At 39.0% G+C, this 11,408-nt stretch overlaps 1 protein-coding gene and 1 pseudogene across 3 annotated transcripts; one reads left to right on the top strand and one right to left on the bottom strand.

Moving 5' to 3' along the window:
* Window positions 1-104: 104 nt before the first annotated feature.
* LOC116187532 (protein FAR1-RELATED SEQUENCE 11-like) lies at window positions 105-3,988 on the top strand. Of its 3 annotated transcripts, none has more exons than XM_031516274.1 (4): window positions 105-357; window positions 866-1,873; window positions 2,347-2,619; window positions 2,801-3,988. In XM_031516274.1, the coding sequence occupies exons 2-4, from the start codon at window positions 893-895 to the stop codon at window positions 3,656-3,658; spliced, it is 2,112 nt and encodes a 703-aa protein (XP_031372134.1). In that variant the 5' UTR covers window positions 105-357; window positions 866-892; the 3' UTR covers window positions 3,659-3,988. The 3 variants fall into 3 exon arrangements, with proteins under 3 accessions (XP_031372134.1, XP_031372132.1, XP_031372133.1); XM_031516272.1 differs by having other exon boundaries at window positions 2,176-2,619; XM_031516273.1 differs by having other exon boundaries at window positions 154-361; window positions 2,176-2,619.
* Window positions 3,968-11,229, bottom strand: LOC116188857 (annotated as a pseudogene).
* Between the last annotated feature and the right edge of the window lie 179 nt (window positions 11,230-11,408).

Raw genomic sequence — 11,408 nt, 5'->3', positions numbered from 1 at the left:
GACGTCAACGAGGCCCGTCAATTCATAGCAGTTCGGCCCCATCGAGCTCCTCTAACCTGCACCGCATCCTCCTCCACCGTTCGATGGGGAAAATCCAACGGCTGTTTCCCCACCGTGTGCTGACGATGACGCTCTTTCCGCTGGCGGCGTAGGGTAGCCCCGCTGCATAATAGGACGCTATCCTCCTCGACCGGTGTGCGCCTTTCACCCCGTCACCGGAGAGCTCTCTCCATCTCCGCCGGCCCCTCCCGTCCATTTGGCGGCTTCACACGAAGGTCCTCAGTGTCCGTCCGCATTTCAGAATCTCTTTCGATTGGATTCCTCTCCTCCGTTCCCGGCCATCGGTACCTCGAACCTGTCCGTAATTTCCTTCACCCTCGCCCGAAAATCTAATCCTGATGGTCCTGCAATTCATGGTGACTTTAGGGTTATCTCTCGCAATGAGGTTGAATTAGTTTCGGTTTCGAGCTGTAACTGGGTTTGGAGTCGGATAATCAGCATCAATTCAGTGTGATTTTCTGATCATGATGTCGAATTTGGTTTTCCGATCGGCTCACGAGCTTCATCTTCCCCATTGAAACTGTATCGAATTCTGGAAATGATGATCTTTTCAGCAGGAAGCCATGCTTACTAGCAGTAGAGAGTAGATAGTCATGGTTTATATTTGTTAATAGTTACTGATAAAGCTAACCAATTTGAATATGATGAAGACAATTGGAAGTACTGTTCTTGTTAGTGGTTATGGTTCCATTTCCGACTTCTGTATTGGCGGTCCGAACTTTGGGTTCACATTATGCATAGCAAAGAAAGAGTAGTGCAACTGACCAAAGAATTGTTCATTTTCTTTGTTGAAATGTGCTTGCAGGTACTTCTCTTCATTTCTGGTTTGTTCATGGTGGAGATGATGTCTGACTTGATGAGTGTGGTGAGAGAAGCATCTGAGAATAACACCGATTCGTCCCCACCTGATATCAGCTCTGTTGAGGAGACCCCTGAGGAAACAATACTATCGCGACAAACTTCCATCAACCTCGTTCCATTTATTGGACAGAGATTCGTGTCCCAAGATGCCGCATATGAGTTCTACTGCAGCTTTGCTAAACAGTGTGGGTTTTCAATTAGACGGCATAGAACGAGAGGGAAAGATGGGGTGGGGAGGGGAGTGACGAGGAGGGACTTTACCTGCCACCGTGGAGGTTTCCCGCAGCTAAAGCCTTCTGAGGACGGGAAGCTTCTGAGGAACCGAAAATCATCTCGATGTGGGTGCCAAGCATTCATGAGGATTGTTAAGAGGGCAGATTTTGATGTGCCTGAATGGCGTGTCACTGGTTTCAGTAATAACCACAACCACGAGCTCCTTAAAACGAATGAGATGAGTAGTCATCCTTCTTCCTGTACCCTCTCTGCTGATGACAAGAGTCGAATATGTATGTATGCCAAAGCTGGGATGTCAGTACGACAAATGCTGAGACTATTGGAGCTTGAGAAGGGTGTCAAATTAGGCTCTCTGCCATTCACTGAGGTAGATGTCAGAAATTTGCTCCAGACTTTTAGGAATGTAGATCGCGATCATGATGCTACGGACCTTCTGAAAATGTGTAAGGAAAAGAAGGATAGAGACCCCAGTTTCAAGTACAACTTTCAGCTTGATGCGAATAACAGGTTGGAGCATATTGCATGGTCTTATGCTGCTTCCATCAAATCCTATGAGGTCTTTGGAGATGCTGTGATTTTTGACACCACCCACTGCTTGGAAGCCTATGACATGATTTTAGGCATCTGGGTTGGAGTCGACAATCATGGAGTGAATTGTTTCTTTGGCTTTGTGCTTCTAAGGGATGAGAATCTGCAGTCCTTTTCATGGGCACTAGAGGTATGATCTTTGCTGCATTTAAGATAATTTGCAATTATGGTCACGATGCTCAGTCCAAATATCTTGTGTCAATCCCCTCATGTGCAGCATATAATTCCAATTACTTAGTGGTAGAAAGTTGATATACATATATATATATGTGTGTATATATACATATATGTAGTGAATTGTTTTTCGAAGTACCAACTTACTTAAATATCTTTTGGTAAACCATGTCGAATGAATGTGTGTACACTTTCCCCTGGTGGTATTCCTTGAAGCATTGGTTGACTCTTTTCCCAACTATTTCATTTGCTTGTCAGACTTTCTTGGATTTCATGAACGGAAAGGCTCCGGAGACGATTTTAACCGACCAAAACATGTGGCTCAAAGAAGCGGTTGCTCTTCATATGCCAAGAACCAAACATGCATTTTCCATTTGGCATATTGTCGCAAAATTTTCTGACTGGTTTTCTCTTCTGCTCGGGCCACAGTATGACAAGTGGAAGGCTGACTTTCTTCGGCTCTATAACTTGCATTGTGCAGAGGATTTCGAGTTGGGGTGGAGGGAGATGTGTAACGTGTACGGACTTCATGGCAATAAGCACATCAGTAGCTTGCATTCTTTGCGTGCATTCTGGGCTCTCCCCTATTTAAGGTCTTATTTCTTCGCGGGAATGACGAACCCTTCCCATTCAGAGTCAGTCAATGCTTACATTCAACGGTTTTTGAGCGCTCAGTCTGTTCTCAACAACTTTATTGAGCAGGTAAGGAAACCATTGGGACTTTTCCCGTACTTTGACTTTAATTCATCATGGATAAGGAATGAAACATAATTACATTCTATATCTTACGACAATATTCTACATTTATAAGTTTCTGCTGGTACGATAATTTACTATAATAGCACATTTGTATGTTTGTTTACATTTACCCTTCTCTCTATAGGTTGATGCCATAGTTGAGTCCATTGACGAAGCGGAACCGAAGCAGAAGATGCAACGGAAAGTTCGCAGAGTGACCCTAAAAACAGGATCTCCAATTGAAGCCCACGCTGCAAGTGTTCTGACGCCGTATGCCTTCAGCAAGCTGCAGGACGAGCTTGTCTGGGCCCCTCAATACGCATCCCTGATGGTGGATGGCACCTACTTCATCGTGAGGCACCACACGGAGATGGACGTGGGTGGAGGGGGTTGCAAGGTCCTCTGGGCCCCGCATGATGAGTTCATCAGCTGCAGCTGCCACCAGTTCGAGTTCTCAGGTATCCTCTGCCGGCATGTCCTTCGAGTCTTGTCCACTAACAACTGTTTCCACATCCCTGAGCGGTACCTCCCACTCCGGTGGCGTAACAGTTGCCCTTCACGGTTGAATTTTCGGAACACTGAGGAATATACTGGAAAAGTGCAGCTCTTGCATTCTATGGTTTCAACCCTAATGTCAGAGTCGACTGAAACTGAAGAACGATTGGATGTCGCATTCGACCAAATCTCAATGTTGATTTTGCGCATCAAAGAATATCCTCCCGGACATGACCGCGGGCACGATGAGGTCTCCCACAATGATAGTCAAGCAGATTCATTGATTCTTCCCGAGGTTGAAGATGCTGATGGTTTGGTTCATGGGTTTGTCCCTGGCAGCTCGCATGATTTGACAACTCTTGGGAGGATGAAGGAGAGGAGACAGAGAGACAGTGGAATGGATATTTATCGGAAGCGCAGGAGGTGCTCTGTCCCGTGCTGTGGGCAGCTAGGATATGATGCGTCAAACTGCCCGATGATGCAAGGGGATGACTTGGGATTCTTATAGGCGAACCGGTCTTTTTTTAAGAACTAGAGAACAGTATAGATATGACTCCATAATTTCAATGCTGACAGAGGAGAATTCTTCCTCACCCGAAAGGTGATTCCGCAAAATTTTCTCATAGGACTGGATGGGCTCAAAGAAGACCGTATATCACTGGGAAGTAAATACCTGCAAAAGTGAGTATCCTCTTTGGTCCGGTTTCCAGATTAATGGAAAATTCTCGAGTTGGAATCCATCTTTTGGAAAGTGAAGCTGTCGTGTCAACTGACTTGAGCAATTGTTACGGGTCAATATTTTCTTCCGCGAAGCATATGAAAGAGACGATGTTTTACATTTCTTAGTCTCATGAACCGAATCCTTGTGATATGTACAGCTGCTCTACGTATCCGATGGAAAACTACTAGTATCCGGGACTAAATATATATACATGTACGGCGAGCGGTGTAGAAGCTTTTCTGGATTAGAGCCTAATGAAAATATTCTTCATGTGGAGGACACCGGCAAAGAAAGCGCAGAACACAATCTCAAGCAGCACAAACACCAGTTTCCCCCACCTCTTCGATTGGAACATGTCTTGCAATATTCTCTGTAAAGTCAACCTGCAGGGTCAAAATCGTTTCTTGCCTTCAAAATAGTCAACATAGGGTCTCCATGAGATTTGTATTTTAGGGCCTTAAGTCAGGAAAGAAAAAAAAAAAAAGATAGATGAATTGGTCTTTTCTCATACCACGTATATCTTAATTCCTAAAATGCGAAAAACCTTAATTGGAAGTCCTTTCACTCCACAATACTAAGGAAGCAATGAAGCAAGGCAGTTCAGAGGAAAGACGGAATATGTACCAAGTTGTTTTCAGGTGAACGCCAATAGAAACCTCGCAGAGCTGCAGGGAAGAGCTCGCAAGCGGCCAAAGCAAGCTCGCAGGCGGCCAAAGCAAATATGATCAGAGCATTCATTCCCATCCACTGAAGGAAGAGCAATGGTCTTCTAAAATCCTTGACGTCAACCTGCAAATGATGTTGATCATCACAAAATCTCGTATGCGTAAAAGGCCTGCAAAGTCTTTCCACAGCCTCGATGAATATTCAATCTATACAGCGCATTGATTCTACAATAAACTCTCCAAACATATTGACCATGCCATCTTGTATTTTACAAGAAGATCAAGAAAGTCCAAGCTAAGAGGGACATTGGGCTTTGTTCCTTTGCTAGGCATTTCCCAGCGGATCTAACACATTTTACTTGGGTTTGGCAAGGAACCTCAATTTTGCGGGTTTCCATTCCAGTTGGAGAGAGAAGCAACACTCTGCTTCCTCTAAATCTATCTTGACCAACATGAATGCGGTAGCAGATGCTCTCTCTCTACGATCATCTACACTGTTCAATCAAATGTTGATACCTATTCATCTAAGATCACGAGAGCTGATGGAGAGCATTCTGATTATAAGAGATTAAAATATCAATAATTGGTCAATACTGGATCACGGACGAAAATGAGTTTACCATGTAATATATCAAGGTTAACAACAAGCCTGATGCTCCTGCTGTAATGCAAGTGTAACTCAATGTATACAATGGTTTGCAAAGAGGAATACCTGTTTGTCCACGGTCACAAAGACAATGAGATTTTCAGGAAAATTGAAATGAAAATTAAATTTCAAGGTAGTAAAAGATGGATATACCTAGCATATCTAAAACATATCCTGAGAGTAATAGGAGAAAGGAAGAACTGGACCACAGATAGACCCTGAACATGTGACTCTGTAGAAAAGGCAGTAATTGAAGATGATTTTTAGATCAATGCAGTCGATAAAACTGCTGCACCAAGCACATATACGAAGTAAAATCCAATGAATAATACTAACGTGTAGTTGGATAAATTAAAATGTCATACCTGGACATGCACAAGAATGTGTCCAAAATGCAATCCCATAAAGCATGTAACAGCAGCCATTAGAGAGCTGAGACATAAAATCATTTTTAAGATCTAAGCGGCACCATACTTGGCAAAAATACATGCAGGAAATTTTTTATATATGCATATATAGCTCTTACAAAAGACGGTAGAAAGCTAGCTCTTAGTTTTATTTACTGGTTGAGGAAGTCCAAATAAATCACCATTGTCATGTAAATCATACAGATTGAAAAGAATTTAACATCTGAGACTATATAGTCTCTTATTCAAGAGTGCACATGAACATAAAGAAATGCATTTGATATGTAAATGGATCTATAGTAGGCAGGAAATGATGTTTATAAGATTATCGAACCTCAAAACACCCTCTGGATCAAAAGGAGTAAGACACCATCCAGGTGAATTTGGTGGCAAGGGTCCATAGTCAGGAGAGCTAACACTGCATTCCTACAAACATGTAGTTTCAATCCTTGAAGTAAAGAAAATATTAAATCCTCAAGATTAGATGCTACCATCGAAATGTCAAACATACCTTTGTTCTTCTATATACAGGGCGTTGATACAGATGATTTTGACCTAGAAGATACCGATCTATCAAGCCAACAGCATTGCAAGGAGGTTCAAGACTGCCCCTCACTTTACAGTTAACCTACAAAGTGGCAATCAAAGCTAAATAAAATGAATAAATGAACATGGTCAGCAGGAGAGAGGATTTTTCAAAGAGAGTCAAAAAAAGACATCCACAAGAGGCATCTACTACTCACTATTTGAGTGCTTGACTTGTAAACAGAAAAGTTTCCATTCAAAACTTCGTATTCCCAGTCTGGAACAAAAAGGCCATATACCATGCACATATACAGTACACACAATAGAGCAGCAGACATCCTGCATAGTAGAGCAAGAATTTGAACTTGAAACTGTCAGAACTGCCCCAAAGCAGTTTGCGACATATTTTATTGTCAACTATTAGAGCAAGAGTTTGAACTTGTCAATAGCATAAATTAGCAAAAATACAAGTTCTGTACAAAACTATTGCTTTGAAGGTTTTACATTTTCTAGTGTAATACACATTAAATAGAAAGTATGCAACTAGCACTGTCCTCAGCAGTATGCTGCCATGGTTATGATGCCTAGTACTTTAGAGAAGTCTAACATATAGTTATTTATGTTACAACATAACATGAAAAGTCTAACTTATACAACTAACCACTGAATGTAGTACTTCCTCACAAATGCAAGTGGTGAGTCAACTGTGGTGCTGTTAACCAGCCAAATCTCAGAAATTGAAGCCAAGAAGTATCCAATTGATATTCTCTGCAGATTGTAAATCCATAAATTAAAAGGGGTACTCTATAGCTCTACCGAGCCTACAACTTTGTAGAGACTTTGGGTAACATCAGGTAGAGTTTTGACAAATTTACAAGATCAATGCAGAGAAAGTCTGCCAGTGGCAGTGGCAAAATCTGAGAGCTTCATCTCAATTAGCATGTAGAATACAAAACTTCAGATCAAATACTTAAGTCAACATAAAAAATAAAGCATCAGCTAACAACAGATTATCCATAGACATGCCGAGAAGCTTTATTTCTGCAAATCTTGATTGCTATATAGGCATATAAAAGAAGCAAACGAAAGAATCGCCACTTTCAACTATAATAACCATTAATAATTCATACTTGTAACACTCCTAGCCAGCGAATCTTGCCCACATCAACTCCATAGGTTAAATGGTTACGCCCATGGAAATACCCATCTAAAAGTGCATCGCAGGAAATAAAAAATTAAAGATGAAACTGAATGGTGAACCAACATCCACACAAACGACTGCAAGTGTATAAGTTCCAACTTTCACAAGAAAATAGCAAAGTATCTTTAAGAGATAATCGCCAAATAGACAAACAAACCTTGAAGCAATAATCCCAGGAGAAAGAGCTTGATAGTTCTTATTACAACCTTCTGTGTAGCCAATGGTCTACTAGATACTTTCTGCAACAACAGTGTGAATCAACCTTAGAGGCTTAGTATGGAAATATGGTTCAAAGTGGGAAGAAGGGCAGTGACATTCAACTCTCCCTCTCTCCCTCCCTCCAACCCCCACCCCGTAAAATCATATGTCATAAAACCTTTTGAGATCCCTGAGTTAGTTTAAAGATTTCAAACTGACTGAAATGACCAAATAAATAATCTCTTAAATAACTCTAATTTCATAATGAGGAGAGAAGATAACTTAAAGTGGCTTTAAAAAGGAATGAAATGCAAAAGCTAGTCATAATATACGCAAAAGCATGCTGTCAGCCGTATAACCATATCAAAATCGCACAAAAATTTTAGGGATGGTCCTGAAAATGTTATTTAGCTAGATAACCACAACTGACACTAGCCCTGCACGAAGAACTGCTTACCTTGAACACAAAACCAACAGAAATACCAACTCCAAAGAGAAAAAAACGGCATCACAAAATCTGCCAGTGTTACACCAAACCAAGGCGAGTGATTGATTGATGGGAAAGCTCCCCCAGCGTCATCAACTAGAATCATTAACTGCAAAAGACACAGAAATAAACCCGAAATGAACCCAGTTAAAATAATAAGTAAATTGACTCCGACGAATATGAAGAACATAATCAGTGCCTCAACTATGTTACAAACTAATCAATCAAAAGCTGTCTGAATCAGTCAATGCCACATACTATATAATGATGTAAACATTCAAGTAAAAACCAACCGAAGCAATCAAAACAAAAATATCTGCTTGATGAAAGCTACGAGACTTCATTTCATGAACAACCGTTCATAGTACACTATTCGAAGAAATTTGGGAATCCTCGTCAACTCTAAGACAAAGCCATTAACAAGTGGATAGCTTGAGCTCCTTTGATGTCTAAGCTGAGTCGTGTCATCGAATGACAACAGCGCTTTCGATCAACTATACAATCATACAGCAAAGCTATTGAAACTGAAAATGAGCTGAACAAAACAGTCGAATGACAATGAACATCCGGATTTTCGCGGCAAACGGAGTGAGTGAAGCGAGCTCACAGCCACAGTGAGGCCGCGGAAGACGTCAAGAGACGCGAGCCTCCGGTTCGAAGGCGCCGACCGGACATGCTGTTCGCTAGATGGGGTTGAAGGCACAATTTCCTCCGGGTGGGCTCCGGCGAGCGGCTCCCTGTGCTGAAATGAAGGCGGTGACGGGCCACGGAGGAGAGGCGTTTCCTCTTCATGCCTGTGACATCGACGAGAGTCGCCATTCTCTCTGCCGAGGATACGGTATGTTACGGTCCCCTTCAGTTGTCCTTCAGTTTCACTTTCACTCTCAAAAGTGAAACCGGTTGCCTACTTTCCATTTCTATTTTCCTTCACCATCTTTTTACATTTGTCTTAGGACATGCTATTGAATAAGTGTTTATTTTATTTTTTTAATTTTAAGTGAAAATAATATTTGATAAATTCTTTTAAAATTATAATTCGACTAATTTGTTATTGAAAACGTAATTTTTTTAACAAATTAATTGGTACTTATAAAAATTACTTATGTTTATTTTCTATTTTAAACATTAATTTTTATTTTAGCAATTTCATTATCCCCAATTACTTTTGCTTATTTTAAAATCAATACTTATTTTTTAGTAATTATATTTCAGCACTTTTATTTCATCAATAACACTCCTAAACCAAGCCTAATCCATCATTGCCCGCATTATGTGTGATATTACATACATTATATCCGGCCAATGCATTTTACTTAAAATATTACAATTTCTTTTTCTTTTTATTATAATATAAGTAGATAATTAGATTTATTTAATGAATTACTATAGTATATTAATTGATAATTAATTAAAAAAAGATAAAATTGTATTAGGAGTGTGAAGTGGCTGCACGGACTGAGGAAGGGGTATATCACGTGATGTCATAAGACACAAAATTTTTTATTATTTTATTATTTTTATTTTTATGTGATATTATCATGTGATATACCGTTACATAAAAGAATTTCTTTACTTTTTGGGGAGGGGGAGGGAGATTGGTAAGGAGAGAGAGAGAGAAGTGAGAGGGAGAGAAAATGATGGAAGTTGGATAGTATTTTTGTTGAAATTACAATTTCGTTTTCAATTTTGTGGCTTTTAGAAATTGAGGTACAAGGTGTAAGGACATTCGGGAAAATTGAATATATTACATCAATACGATCCTTATTCTTTTATGATAGTAGATCAAACTCACGTATTTTCATTTAATTATCTTATCAATCATCTCTTCAAATTATATTATCTAATTGAAGTGGGATGTGACGTGATTTTTCAGTTTTTCTATTAACATGATAATAACATGTCGTTAAAATTATAAAAAGTAAAAAAAAAAAAAGAGAAGGAAAACCCCAAATAACTTACTGGACAAGGTTTTTAATTAGGGTGGGGCTTGTTGGAGCCTCAAATCCCAAGATGAGATCGCCTGCGAACTTAGATGGCGATTTGGGATCTCTTAATGTTGAGGGTGGGGCTCCCTAGTGGCTCCCATTCTTCGTGAAGAGGTTGTTGGCGTCATCTGAGTTTGAAGGCTGCATACGAGACCCACACAGCTAGCAAGAATCCTATCGGAGATTTTTTTTTTTTGGTTTTTTGATATTCTCTTTTAAATAAGCTTTCGTTTTTTCTTTTTTTAAATAATTTGATGATGTGTAATTGGCATGTCAACAATAAAACTAAAAAATAACGTCCACATCGGTGTACAATATAAGGGGTCAAAAAGTAGCATATGCATGGTACCTTAAAGTAAATTATTTGTTGTTTTTTCTTTCAAAATATTTAATCTCAAATACTTTATTTACTTTTATATGTAATTTACTTGAATATAAGTAAATTATTTTTTTAAAAAGGTAATTATATGTCATTCACCTTTTTTTTTATAGGTATATGTCATTCACCTATTTGGTGAATACTGCATGTTTTGTACATGCATTTTGAGTATATATATATTGTTGCTTTTTCATCATATATGTATATATCTATACCATAAAAAAATAGAGAAAAAAATTTTGATGTAATTTTCTATACCCAAAAATATTACTAAAGTGCATCATTATTGATGTAATGGATGAAATAGTAAATTACCCACGTCACACCAATTAAGTGGCACTTTTTTTTCCACATTTTTCTCACACTTTCTTCTTTAAAACCAGCCATTTTCCTTTTTTCTTTAAATAAATTCTAGTAGTTACCAAAAGTTCTCCCCTGAAATAGAAGTTCAATCATCTCATTTTTTTATTAAAAATAAAAATAAGAAAAATAATAAAGAAATTCAAAGGCTTTTGGCCCTTCTTATCTATAGAAGAAACAACATAGAAATTACTATAGAAAAAGTTATATAACAATGCACTTTCGCACGGTGATCTAAAAATTTTCAATTCGATATTCATTATAAAATTATTTATATTTTTTTATTAATTATTAAAATTTATATTTTATGGGCATTTCTTATAACTGAAAAAATATAATATTGCTCCTTCGCACTCTAATATTATTAATATATATACACTGCAGACGTGGACCGCCACGTAAGCATTATCTATCCCTTTCCAGCCACGTCCTTCTTTGCCCCATTCTCAGCTTTCAGCCTCTGCCTCTCACCGACTAGAAACTCCTTTGAAAGGCCAACATACATGAAAGACAAGAAATTCCTATTATGGCAAGGCTGCTGCGAGGAACCTTCCTAGATATGTTTTCTCGATGAGATTACGGGCTATTCTCTGCATATTAACCGGACTATTCCCGATTGGGGATGTCGAATTGTCCATCCTGTTAAACATGTTTTGATTATGAACATGGCTTTTTTGATGAAAT

Source organism: Punica granatum, chromosome 8 (genome assembly GCF_007655135.1).
Source record: "Punica granatum isolate Tunisia-2019 chromosome 8, ASM765513v2, whole genome shotgun sequence".
NCBI lineage: Eukaryota > Viridiplantae > Streptophyta > Magnoliopsida > Myrtales > Lythraceae > Punica > Punica granatum.
The sequence above is the reverse complement of the archived record's forward strand: the minus strand, read 5'-3'. Positions and strand labels throughout refer to the sequence as shown.